The sequence below is a fragment of the Melopsittacus undulatus genome, chromosome 1 (genome assembly GCF_012275295.1).
Source record: "Melopsittacus undulatus isolate bMelUnd1 chromosome 1, bMelUnd1.mat.Z, whole genome shotgun sequence".
In the NCBI taxonomy this organism is placed as follows: Eukaryota; Metazoa; Chordata; class Aves; order Psittaciformes; family Psittaculidae; genus Melopsittacus; species Melopsittacus undulatus.
In genome coordinates, this window is record NC_047527.1 from 105,738,572 (window position 1) to 105,752,580 (window position 14,009).

Here is a 14,009-nt window from a genome sequence, read left to right on the forward strand (position 1 = left end):
AACTGTGTGGTTCAGTTGATACGCTGGAGGGAAGGAATGCCATCCAGAGGGACCTTGACACGCTTGTGAGGTGGGTTGATGCCAACCTCATGAAGTTTAACCATGACAAGTGCAAGGTCCTACACCTGGGTAGGAGCAATCCCAGGCACAGCTACAGGTTGGGCAAAAAGTGAATTCATGGTAGTCCTGTGGAGAAGGACTTGGGAGTGTTGGTCAATGAGAAAATGAACACGAGCCAGCTTCAGTGTGCACTCACAGCCCAGAAAGCCAACTGTATCCTGGGCTGCATCAAAAGAAGAGTGACCAGCAGGTCAAAGGAAGTGATCCTGCCCCTCTATTCTGCTCTTGTGAGACCTCACTTGGAGTATTGTGTGAAGTTCTGGTGTCCTCAACATAAAAAGGACATGGAACTGTTGGAACAAGTCCAGAGGAGGGCCATGAGGATGATCAGGGGACTGGAGCACCTCCCATATGAAGACAGGCTGAGAAAGTTGGGGCTGTTCAGCCTGGAGAAGAGAAGGCTGCATGGAGACCTCATAGCAGCCTTCCAGTATCTGAAGGGGGCCTATAAGGATGCTGAGGAGGAACTCTTCATTAGGGATGGTAGTGATAAGACAAAACTTAAACAGGGGAAGTTTAGATTGGCCATAAGGAAGAAGTTCTTTACTGTAAGGGTCGTAAGGCACTGGAATGGGTTGCCCAAGGAAGCTGTGAATGCTCCATCCCTGGTGATGTTCAAGGCCAGGTTGGACAGAGCCTTGGATGATATGGTTTAGTGTGAGGTGTCCCTGCCCATGTCAGGGGGGTTGAAACTTGATGATCTTAAGGTCCTTTCCAACCCTGACTATTCTATGATTCTATGATCTTTACTTATTTATGCCAGTGATATGCTCAGAACTACACTGTCAATGTTAAGCAGAGACAACTCCTGGCAATGGGGATAAACAGGAGTAAGCATAAAATTAGCTAGATCATGCTAACCAAAATCCTCCCTGATAGGGCTATTCTGTAAATTTAGCATTTCCACACATTTAGAGGGTCTGTGACAATCACATTCATGTTTTCATAAAGCTGAGGGCATAAAAAACTGCTTCCAGAAACCACCAGTATTGAGGCCAGGCTAAATATGCTCTAAGTTGCTAGAGCTGTGTGCAGTTCTTGGATTTCACAGCTGGGTACTTCTAGCAAATTGTACTCCTTTCTGTGCATAGTCCCAAAGGATTTCCCCATAAATGCATAGACCTAGTTCTTGCATGTCTGGCAAACTCTTCCTGTATGCTTGCCAAGTTCTAAAGGGCAAGGAATCAACAGCTGATAATTTATGCCAGGAACCTACAATGATCCAAATTCACCCCTCATGTAATTCTGGTAAAGCCAGCAGAGTGCCAGGGGAGAAGTTGTTGGCTTAGCAAAGTAAATTTTCACTGACATTTGAGGAATACACAGTATCAATTAAAGCAGAGCTAATTATTGCTACTATTATTTGCATTTCAGTAGTTCCCAGAGGCTTTTAACAGGATTATAGCCTTCTGGTACAAGGAGTTCTTAGGAACATAAGCTCTGATCTGGAAGTTCATGTATGAAAGCTGACATTTAGAACCTGTGTACAATGTCTCTACATTCAGTGGGCTCCACAGAGAACTGGGCTTTGCTCACAGGTATGGGCCACAAGAATCTCTGCCACAGAAATTGCTTGTCATGCTCTGAGGTTTGCCTAGAGACATCAAATGTTCTGCTCTTTACAGAGTGGAAGGGGCCACCCTGGCCTGTGTTCAGAGAAAGCAAGCCCTTCCCAAAACCTGGCATTTGGGCAAGGTCAACAATGCTGCACATTGGCTCCTTGTTGGAAAACCTTGGGAAATGCTCCTAACTTTTACTTACTCTGATATATTTATTATGGGGTACCATTCCCTTTGCCTTTGAATGTGGCATCTTAGACATTTTCCACTACGTTCTGAGTCATTCTTGAAAGGAAGGACTGCCATACATTTGTCAGCTTTGCCTCAACATCCTTGCCATAACTGCCCCTGACACCAGATGGGTATCCTTATGAAACAAAGAAAAGCTTAGTCACCAAGACTTCCAGCTTTCATACTGAAAAAAAATTAAAATGCTGTAAATTTTTGGAATCTAATATTTTGTAATGTAATAAAATCCATGCTTATCACTTGGATTTTTCCAGTGTTTATTGATTTCTTTCCTCTAGAACCCTAAAATATATTGCAAACACTGGGGTCCAGGGCAAACACCCAGTCTTCTGCATCGTGCTCTCAGTTCAGAAGCCAAGCTACAGCCTCCCTGCAGCCACTTAGAGCTAGTAGTGATCTATATATTTCATACTATATTTCAACACTGTATGTGTTCTGTTGAGATTCTGAACTGTGATGGGTGACCAGCCTTCTAGGGACTCCACATGTGACACATTAATAATACACTTGACAGACACATTGCTTGTTGAGACCATTTAGCAGTACACAAGCTCTCCTCCACCCTAGCAGCTGTTTCAGGGGTCCTTAGGTCACCTTGCTTGGAAGGAATTATAGCTGAAATAAGATGCATCAAGTGCATTGCAGACAACAAGTTGGATAAACTGCAATAAGTGGATAAATAAGTAACAAGAAAGGGAGAAGAAAAAAGAATTACAGCAGTAACAAAATCTGATACATATAAACACTACCTGCAGCTCTGAAACTACAGTTAGTCCAGAGGCTGTAACACACTCAGAATGTTTTATGTTCAAAGTTTATAACAACAGCCTTTTTCATGTATTTTAGTTGTTTTAACCTCATACTGTTCCCTTTTCTTAAGTAAGATATTCAGTAGTTTTTAGAGTCTTTCCCATTTCCTACTCTGCCTTTGCCCTTCTGGCGAATATGCTCAAAGAAGAAGCCTATTTTTCCTGTGTATGCTTTTTAAGACGTATTGCTGCTGCTGCCAACAGGTCATAGATCAGGCCCAGTGGCACTTACAAGAGACCAAATTTGCTTTTTCACGCCTTGTGTGTACAATTTAAATCCAGAATTTCCTGTCAGGTGTGACAGAATATTTGCTGCATCACAAGATGTTGCTGAAATAACCCAAGACCTGTTTGGTGCCCAGTTTGGAGGAACTTGTCCAAAGACAGGCTTAACTTGGAATGGAAGGTGGTGCTTGGAGTTAGATGTCGCTTTCAGAGGTTCACCACAAAAAGGTTACGAGCCAAACCCACAACCTGAGCACCCATCTCAGCCAGCCTGCACTCTATGAAAACTCAGTCTGGCTTTGCCAAACCAGAGTGAAAGCTCACAAAGAGGTAACAGTGGTTAAAAAATAAACAAGAAGTATATTTTTTCTAGGGAATTAGAAGCCATTAGGTGTTGATAACACTGTTCTTAATAACTTCATATTAATTTTAGGGGTTTAATAAAATTGAACTTGGAAGTCTGCTTTACTGTGTTTCTGACTGGTGATTTCAAACCATTTCAGTGCGCACGCAAAAATAAATGATAGTTGAAATAATAAACAAAATAAACCCAAGCCAAAACAGATAAAAAAATTGAATATTCCTGTTCCAAAACTAAGCTACTAAGTATACTGGGGGAAAAAAATTAACATCCAAAACCAGTGTAAATAAAACTAATAATGACCATTGCCACGCAAACAGCGCAATGTGGAGGTCAGGACACAACAATTTTTACTGAAAGGTTTAAAATGATCAGAAAAAACAGTTGTTTAACATTATTCTCCCTAGTTTTGAGGGAAATCTGAAGCAGCAGATGCAAGGCAACCTGCCCTAGTAATGCAGCAAGTGAATGCAGAACCAGGATTAAAAGTTTCTTGAGGTCTGGCTCAGTTATTTACTTAATCTCCTTGCAAGGCAATCTGTTGCATTCCCAACTGCAACTGGATTTGCTTTAGAAGACATATGGCAAATAAATTATTTATGCAGAACTTCCAAAAGTATTTAACAAATTGATGATGACTAGTTCACATAAAGTCATATTAATTCATGGATTCCAGAGACAGTAAGGATGTTAGTGCCATGTACAGAAAAGACACAAGCACACATGAATTTTATAGCACAGTTTAGGTAGTATCAGAGATTTTCATACAGAATCCAGAGCAACTATAGTTCCCGGAATTTCCAAACTCAGTGAAAGTCCCGAGTGAAGGCAAATACAGCGACTATACCTGTCTGCCGCTGTAGTTTAAGTCCCTGTTCCACACCTGCTGAACTTCACACGTCTGGGAATGGTCACCTTTTTGTACTAGAACTGTGAAAAATGCTTAAAGAGTCTGTATATTGACAGAGTAACAGTGAACTATCAGTGAACTATCCTGCTATTCTTTTTTTATATTAGTGTGTTAAGCAAATGGTAACCTGATTTATGTTTGGACAGTCTGTCATGGAAATCAAATCAGCCATCAACATGAGCAAAAATATAGAGCATAAAATACACTCTTCTACATGTCCGCATGCTACAGAAACGCTCATTGTGAATAGTGCTTCTGTTTAACATGTAATTTCCCAGCCTCAAACAGAAGGGAGAAGGGATACAGAGAATTAGGACAAGAGAGCTATGAATTTTAAAAGGCCGCTGCTGAGAGTAACTGAACCTTGCCCCCCCACCCCGAGTTCTCTGTCCAGCCTTTAGAGGATTCAGAAAACTGCCTCCCTTACCAGGGAACGCTCTTGTGTTGCAAATCTGCTAACCAAAAGAAAGATCAACACCAAGGAGCAATGGCTGAAATCCTGGCCCCACTCAATCATCATGATTGATGATTGATAGCATTGATAGCAGTTGCATTCATCTCACTGCCTCCATGTTAGACAACCAGGGCTGGACTGGTAGACTATGTATTAAATTATCAGCAAGCATTGCCTACTGATGATCTGTTTCCTAAACTGAGTCAGAATTTGGCTGTGAATTTACAGGAATATGTAAAGAATAAATGTCTAGCTGTACAGATGTGAAGAAAACCTGAAAAATGAGACCAAATGAGGTAAGTCTGCAGAGAGCCCAGAACAAAGTGACATGAGAACTTCCCTATTCTCATAGCAAGGGTTTAATCAGGTAACACCGATAATTTAAATACTAACATTGTTAATTATTTCCATGAGGAGTTGTTCACCTGGGAAAGATCTGCCATTCCCTTCAACTAGTCTTGTTACAGGAAGCTCCACTAAACTGTTTCAGATCAGATTTGGCTTCTTTGCAAGTAGTGTAACCTAAAAGTTTGTTTTATGCAAAGGAACAATTTTATTTTGTGTTTTAACCTAGCATGTGCGGAATGCCAAAGTTCTGATTTCCCCATTAAAAGGTGGGAAGGAAACTCAAAATGAAAACTCTTTTTGGAGAATTACTTTTCTGTGGGATCAGTGATCCAAACTGAACTATACTACAGCCACACGATCACTGGGTCCTTTGAAAAAGGGCAACACATTGCCAGGCAGCCAGGAGGGATGTGCTCAGGGAGAGATAGCAGGAAAGGACTTTCAGCTTGCACTGGAATTTAGAACTGTAACAGTGTAAACACATTTAGGATGTTCTAACACCTTGGCTGTAAAGCACCCAGGTTCAGTGAAGCAAAAACTACATGGCTTGAACTCTTAGTTTATGCAAGCGCAAACCTCCCTGTATGCTCCAGCCTTAAAAGATGAAAGACCAAGTATGATCTTAACATAGTCCAAATTGTTCTTTTAATGGTGTATTTTAATCCCATTAACTCATGGGGTTTTTCTCCCGACACAAGAGTCAGCTCAACTTAGGAGCAGCAGCTGGCCCCATGACCTAGTCAAGCCTCAGTGGTGCCCAATGCACACCTGTCATTTTGAGGGTACTCGGGGCAGCCCACTTTGGCGAAAGACATCTACAGATCAGTGTCAGGGCGGTGTGCGAACGCTGACAAGCTGCCGCTTCCTCCCGTTCCCACTCCCTACTACTGGTCCCGGCTACGCAAATGCACGGCAACCAAGCAGCGGAAAGCGCCGGCGAGCCTACTCCACTGTGTCGGGAGAGGGGGGAGGAGCCTAGGCCCAGGTCACCAGGGCCTGTCCGCAAGAGCCCTGGGCACGATGCGGAAACCCCGAGGCACAGCTCCGCGGTCCCTCCCGAGAGCCTCTGCGCAACTCTCCAACCTAAGGCCCGAGGGGCTGGCAGCAGGTCCGGGACGTGACCGCCATTGCAATACACGTCACACCCCCTCCCCACCGCGCGCATGCGCGTTCCGGCCCCTCCACCGTGACACATGCGCGTTCTTGCTCAGCCAGGCCGGCAGGCGCAGCACGCAGGGGGTGGCTCGGCGCATGTGCAGAGGGCGCTGACGATGGCCGCGCACGGGGCGCCTGGGACCTGTCTAGCCAACCAGCGGAGCTAGCTGCCATCCCTCCCCGCGAGGGAGGGACCGGTCCGCCGCCATCCCATGATGCAGCGCGGGGGCGGTGGCGACAGCGACGGTGGTGGTGGCGGCCGCCGCCATGTTGTGGTAGTTTGTTGTTCTCCTGTGGTGGGTGCGTGTGGAGGGCCGGCGGGAGGGGGAACTGCCGGGTGCTGAATCCGAGCCTCTCCCTATTCCGCGTGCCCCCGCTTCCCACCGCTGCCGCGGGCGGCACGGGGTTGCCGCTGGGAGCCGCCGCCGCCTGGGCAAGACGAAGAGCCATGGCTGCCGCCCTGGGAGGAGGCGCAGGTGGGTGTCACGGCCTTGTAGGGCTACGCCGGGGGCTCGGAGCTCTGCGGCTTAGTCTGTGGGAGCGGGGCCGGCTAGAGCCGCGGCGCGAGGCCTGGCCGGGGCGGAGCGGCTGGTGGGGCTGAGGGAGCCGTGGGCTGCGGGGCCTTCCTGGGGCGGTGGCGCCCCTGCACCCCCCACCTCTCGGTCTTCTCTCTGGGCGGGCGCGGCCAGCTGCACCGGCGGGGCGCGGGTAAGGTGAGCCCCGTGCTGCCGCGGGGCAGCAGGAGCTTTACAGGCACCGCAAGGCCTCAGGGGCTCCTGTCTTGCTAATTGGAGTCGGCGTCGTGCGCTGGTGGGAGTTCTTGTGTTCCCTTGGCCGGGGCAGGGCCCCTGTTGCTGTTGGACTTGCTTTACCTAGGAATAACAGTTTTGATAAAGGCTGGTCAAAGTTGTCAGTCCATTTGCCCTTGTCTGTACAAGAGTGTGTCGATTTGAGTCTGTGTTTGTTTTCTATACGTAGGTGTAATGAAGAAGAGCATGGCTTAACCTTGTGATCACCGAAGTGGTCAGACTGTTTGCATTGTTAGCTTAATTGGCTACAGTGTGCATAAAATTAAACTTCGGATTAAAGCTATATATCACAAAGAAATTCTCAAGTTTAGGAGTTGTGTTTGGGAAGAAAGTTAGGAAGGACAGCACTGATGGGTAAAACAGTGAATATCTTAATATCTTGGGCATTGTTTTAATGTTGTTAAATATGTTACAATGTTAAAGTTGTTTTACAAAAAACCTGGGTGCTAGAGCCCGTGGTTCAGATCAGTTACATGTGATGTGTAAGCATAGTTTGTATGCATGTTCTGTCTCTGGGAGGTTTTGTACTATTATGAGGACAGTAATTTAAATGAAGTGTCACTTTTGAGTTCTTTTGATTCTTGTGTTTAAAACTTCTGTAAGGCGATTGAATGCGCCCTCATGTACAAAGGTATATGCAGCCAACAACCTTCAGTGAAGTGGTGGAACTGCAGTTTCAAGACTGTTTTTAGTTGTGGAGTACTGTTTGTGCTTAGCCATGAGTTAGAGTCCCTTTGTACTGAGTGGGCACAAGCGGTTGTTTGTTCAGCATGAACTCTGTGTATATCAATAAATGGTGCAAATTATAAATATAATCCTTGCCCCATATAAACAGTGTTTGTCTAGCCTAGATGGTCACTGTAGCGCTTGCCTGAATGAAGAAACTAAGAGGTGTCACACACTTACGGCCATATGACTAGTCAAGGAAAATTCCTGTTTGAAGTTGTTAGGTACATTTCTAAGACTCAGTAAAAAAGCATAGAGTTTACAGGAGTGGTGTATGCAACTCTTCTTGGAAAGGGACTACTATCCAAAGTCGATGGTACTAAGGAATGGGAAAGAAGCCCAGGAGTAAGTGGTTGTTTGTCTTTAATGTTTTTGATCAGTTAGAGTTTTAACTGTAGAATTTAGGGTTTTTTTTATGTTTTGGGGGAGACGAAAAGACTTTAAAATATGTCGATACCAGCACCTTATTTTCGTGTGGTGGTTTTTGTTTTGTTTTGTTTTTAAGTCTCTAATAATTCATGAAGTAGTACACAATAGGTCTTGAGAAGGTAAATAGAGTGTTAATTTGATTATATTGCAGGGTAACATGAGAAAGTTTTGGCTTTGACGATGTAGATTAAAGGTTAAATCTTCTGTAAGGGTATGTTGAAAAAGAAAGCATGAAAAGTATGAAAGTATGAAAAAGAAAAGGGTATGCTGAAAAAGAAAGTGAAATGGCTGTGTTGGCTGAACATTTAGATGTATTTGATGGAAGGAAAGTGATTTGTTGGACAACATGTCTGGACTCACTGGTTTTTAAAAAGTTTTTAGGTTTCTTGGGAATACAGGCTTGATTCATGAGAGTAGACTATTTGTATTTTTGTGATCACCTGTTGGTGAAGCTAAGTTTTCTAAGGCTGAAGGTAAAGGCTCTTTTGGGGATAGGTTTCACAAGCATAAACTGGAAAGTTTTCAGGTGGTGTTACCTGGGAGTGATTCACAGCTTCATGCTACTTCACAAATTCCTTTTCTGTGTATCCTGACTCAATTTACTTCTAATTCTAGGATGGCTGTATTGAAGTGTAGAAGTTCAAGGTGTGTGTGCTAGTAATGATGAGGGACTTTTAAGAGCTCCCTAGTCTACTGATATGGTTAAGACAGTGGTTCCCAAACTTGGATTCAAGCTGTCATATAAAAATAGAGTCAGAGCAAACATGTTGAATGTTGAGTAACATAATCTTACTCAGAGGGTGGCTGTAAAGAGTGGAAGCCCTCTATTCACAAGGAGCCACATGGAGAAGATGAGGGTCAATGTCTACAAGTTGCATCAGGAGAGGCTTCACCTGATAAAAGAAATACTTTTTAATTCTATATTTACACAGAGAACAATCAGTCACTGGAAAAACCTCCAGGGACATAATGACGTCTACGTCACTGGAGGTTTTCAAGATGTGATTGGACGGGGGTGCTAGATAAATTATTTCACCTAGGCTTCCTGTGCCACAAAGGTTGGACCAGATGCTCTTTCAGGGTCCCTTCCAACCTGGGCTGTTCTATAATTTAGTGATCATCTGCTTATAGTGTAATGTAATAACTGTGTTGTGTGGATGCTGACATTTTTTTTTCTTGGTGTTCACTGCAGTCAGCTTACAGCTAGATTTTAAGCTTATTAGGGAGATATAGTTGTGTGATAAACAACAAACCATTACTAAAACAAAGCAAGGAGCATGTATCTTGCTTGTCATGCTATTATACTGAGGGAAAACTATTAGTTTTATTCCTTTCAGATTAATTAATTGCTGATGAACTGCAGTAGTCTATGAGACTTTTAGTGTATTCTTGGGATATGAATCATGACGAGTGGAGGAGGAGCTGAAGAGGGCTCTGTCTGTACATGTCTACCTCATATTCCTGCTGGAGGTCCTGTACCAATAGTAGCTGAATGGATGTTTCTCTGCCTCTGAGCCTGTTATGTTATTCTTCCAGCTTGAATTTGTGCTATCATCAGTTTAAGTAATCTAAGGGCTGCTGTTGTGCTTTCAGCAGTGTAGTGGCTTTACAAACCTCTTGTGAAGCTGGTGATAAAAACTGGAAAAGCTTATACTGCTAGCACAGCAAGCACTTTTCTCTGTGTTGTGGGTCACTATCAAATTCAAAGACTTACTAAAAATTCTCTAGCGTGACAAATTCAGTTGAACTTGTGCTTTGGGCACAACAGTAGCATACACAGGCTGGAAACAGATTCTGCCTTTGTGCCTAAATGAATGTGTGTGGAGTGCTGGCTGTCTTTTAGTTTCTCTGGGTATTGCATGCTACTTTGTTAGGTGGACTGATACAGTTGGTCACCATAACTTGGTGTTTGCATATTACAGTAAAACTCCTTTAAGTGTCAAAGGCCTATAGCATTTGCAGTTTATGAAATAAAAATATATGGTCATAGGCTAGTCTGCCAGCTAAGGACTAGTGCCAAAACCCTTTACTGCTTGAATGAGCTTGTGGCAGGCAAATTTGCTTTAAAGTGTAGCAATTTTTAATCTTTGTGCTTTTTTGACAAGCTTTCACTGGAAGTCTCATTATTCCGAATGTTCTCAGGCCATCTACATTAAACATACTGTCACTTGTGTTCACAAAATCCAAACCATGCTTTATTGTATCAAATACTCAACCTCAGATTTTGGGTCACATAGAACTGTTCTCCAGGATAATTTAAGAAGATGGTTGTTAGTGACTTGGCAAAAAAACCTCCAAGTAATGTGTTTGCTCCTGTGTTATACTATGCTGTAAGGCAGACTCTGTTTTTTACTATAACTTTTGGTGACTATGAAAGAAGCTGGAGAGTTTCTGGAGAGTTGCAGTTTCTCATCAGTGTCTGAAGCCATTTGGGAGCCGAGTTCATGTGGATTTCATTTAAGCTCTTAGCCATCATTCACTGTTCCACATTTGTGAGGCAAGGGCTTTGACATTTTTAAGATGTTTTTCCAAAGCAAATATGTTTTCAAAGCCAGGCAGACTTTGGAGTTGGGTTTCTTTTTTAGTATTTTTTTGGGTGGCTTGATGCTTTCAGACAGCATATCATAATTAGTTCTCTTCTTGCTTATTGTTAGTGGTGTGCTTTGCATCACAACAAACTCTCTTAAAAAATTGGTTTTGAGAAGGTAAAACTAACTTCTGTGTAAATTATCTTTTCTACTTTGTCTCTTTGAGGAAGTTAAACTCTATAGAGTAATTTGGAAAGAAAGCATGAAATACGTTAGTTAGGGAACATGTAATGCAGTTGTTGCATTGTTATAAATACTTAAGGCTACTGTGAGTGTTTACTAGTATAAAGGCTTTATGATGTCTGTTCCTGAATAGATATACCACACTCAAACACAGTTTAATTTGTGTTCTTTTGCACGATGCAGTAATAGGAGTGAATGTGACTTTTTTTTTTCCCATTTTTTAAGAATGGGTAGAGAGCTTGAGTATCTATAATAAATGGGACTGCATTCATAGTGTGCTTCATAATGTCTTAGATTTACATCACAGGCATAGGAGTTCCTGTTGACCTTGTGTTTTTATTGTTTGATGCTGTCGCAATTTGTTACCCAAAGTTTCCATTCAATTGATGTTAATAGTACAGTTACATTGCCAGCTTATGTTTTACATGTGTCTGTTCCTTGTGAAACCTGTTACTTTTCTGTATTGCATAGCAAGAGATACTGAAATTCAGTTCACTACCAGGCAGAAAAATAGTATATAAATGTATATACTCAGTTCCAGAACACTGAGGCTTTACAATACCTGTAAGTTGTGTAACCTTTTACAACAAAATATAAAGAAAAATAAGGTGTAGAAATAAACTATTACATAATGATAAAATGGTAATCTGTTTTTAATCTGGAGACCTGTGCTTGAAATGCTGTCAAATTGTTGTGTTGTGTTTTAAATGTGATACCAGGGAATGGGATAGGTCAAGATGGACTTACATTCAGCATTAAATCTGAGCACAGAGAATTGTTATTTTTTCATGGGGTAAATAATTTTTTTCCTCTAGGTTTTTTTTTTTTTTCAATGCCTCCCTTCCTCTTACTTGTTCTGCCTCAAAGAGTGTAGCTGAGTTACTTATTGAAAGACCTGTTGGGTAAACAGTGCGTAATACATTTTATCCATTGAACTATTGGATCATTGTGGCATCTCCATCTTGTTCTGGATAAGGAGAAATCTTTGCTTTTTCGATGCCTGAAACTAACAGTATGTTTTATGTTCATGATAGTGTGATATTGAAACAAAATACAAAATTTTGAACTGTTAAGGTTTATGAGAGAACATGTGGTTAGTGTTCCAGAAAGTGTGCAGGTGTATTTATAGGAAGACTAATGATGCAGTCATCAAATATTTTTCCTAGTTGAGAAGTCCTGGCCATCTCACTGCAGTAAAATACTCGAGCTTAGCAACAGTTGCTATGTAGGACTACCTTTTTAGGCTATATTGGTACCATTTTAAGATGTTTAAAGCTCTGCAGTGTTCTTACTGATTCACTTCCTACGCTTGTGAGACTTGACTGTGTAGCTTAGGACTTCCATTTTACATAGAAAAATGATTAGTGAAGGTTTTATTGAAAGGGTATCTGCAGAGTTAAAAACTATTATTGGTATAGCCAAAGAGGAAATCAGGCTTATATTTTGTCAATTTCTAGTGTGGATGATTTGTTCTTATTAAGCAATTCTGGGTATAATAAAACAACTGAGAAAAAAAAATGCAGCTGTATAGAACAACTTTTAGAACTGCTGGTGCTACACCAGGGTAAGTATAAAGCAAATGGGAACATTTTAATGTGGAGAACCTAGTGTATTTGGCTGTCTTTCTGCTTCTTAAGTTCAAACTTTAAGCAGGGGAGATTTAGGTTAGAGATAAGGAAGGAATTATTTCCTGTGAGAGTGGTGAGGCATTGGAACAGGTGACCAAGGAAGTTGTGAATGCCCCATCCCTGGCAGTGTTCAAGGGCAGGTTGGACAGAGCCTTGAGCAATCTGGTCTAGTGGGAGGTGTCCTTGCCCATGACAGGTGGGTTGGAACTAGATGATTTTAAGGTCATTTCCAACCCAGATCATTCTGTGATTCTTCTGATTCGTAGCTGGCCAGAGCCTTGCAAGGCAGACTGGCCTTCCAAAGCAGCCATCGTTAGTCAGTCTCTGCAGCATCCTGCAGCTTCTTTGTCGCTTTGATAATGGTGATTTTCCTGCAGTAGGAAGAGCTATGTGATAGATTATTTCTTTTGTTTTCCTCTATAACTGCCCCGCCCTGCTTCCTTAGTCAGTTAGTGCTTTCTAGTATTTCATAGGGCTTAGTGTGGTTTGGTTGGGTTTTTTTTGTTTGTGTTTTTTTTTTTTCAGTTTTTTTTTTTCCAGTCCTTCTAGTGCTGCCTGGAAGTTAGAGAGGAGGCTTAGTGTACTTAGTGATCACTTGTTAGGATCTTACAGTTGATACCCAACTGATGTGCAAGCATCTTGGTGAGGTTTGCCAAGAAAGCCTTACATTGAAAGGAGGAACTGTACCATTGCGTTACATCTCTTGGCAACAGTCGCTGTGTACGACTGCCTTTCTAGGCTGCACTAATGCTGCTGGAAGAAACACGAAACCTCTTCCAGCTTCTACAGTGGACGTTTTCCTGCTTAAAAAGCTTAAGTTCGTGGATTCCTGCCTCCCTTTTTTCTTCTCTGTTCACCTCCTACACAGTACTGAGAATTATATAGAGATATATAAATAAGTCTTTGGCTGTTGCTGTTAGTGGTTTTGTGCTTTGCTGAAGCTGAGTGTTCCTCTTTCTATACAAGTTAATATTTTACAAGCAGTTAACAGTGCTTGACACAAATATTGATTTGAGTTTCTTAAGGAGAAACATCCATAAATGTTATGCTGATTGCTGTTTACTGCTCTTGTGTTTTACCTAGATAGGTAGAAGAAAAAGAAAATATGAGTAGTTTCAGAAACGTAAAAAGATGATGCCTCACTGAAGTTTGCTAGGTATCAGATCACATTGCTGGTGTAAAGCCTGTGTCTATTGCAATACTTGCTGCCTCACAGATGATGAAGGTGGCAATGAATGCTATTTGTAGATGCATGATTGTTGCAACCTTCTTTTCTAGAGGAGAGCTACAACCTGCTTGGGGCTCTGACAGTACTTAATGTCAAAATAGCATAATTTGTAATGCTCATTGTGACTGTCAGCAGTCATAGAACAAATAAGTATAAAAAAAGAAAAGCTGTCTTACTCTGTCCCAAAGATCTTTGTATCATAAGAGTGGTGAGACAAGGAGAGATGAG

At 42.2% G+C, this 14,009-nt stretch overlaps 1 protein-coding gene across 4 annotated transcripts in view; it reads left to right on the plus strand.

The window, feature by feature from the left end:
* Nucleotides 1–6,470: 6,470 nt before the first annotated feature.
* The window catches only part of RBM33 (RNA binding motif protein 33), a 102,890-nt gene continuing 95,351 nt past the window's right edge, over nucleotides 6,471–14,009 (plus strand). For all 4 annotated transcript variants that reach the window (XM_034067776.1, XM_034067881.1, XM_034067826.1 and 1 more), the window contains exon 1: nucleotides 6,471–6,666. In XM_034067776.1, coding sequence (XP_033923667.1) covers nucleotides 6,639–6,666 — 28 coding nt within the window. In that variant the 5' untranslated portion in view covers nucleotides 6,471–6,638. The remainder of the gene's footprint in view (nucleotides 6,667–14,009) is intronic.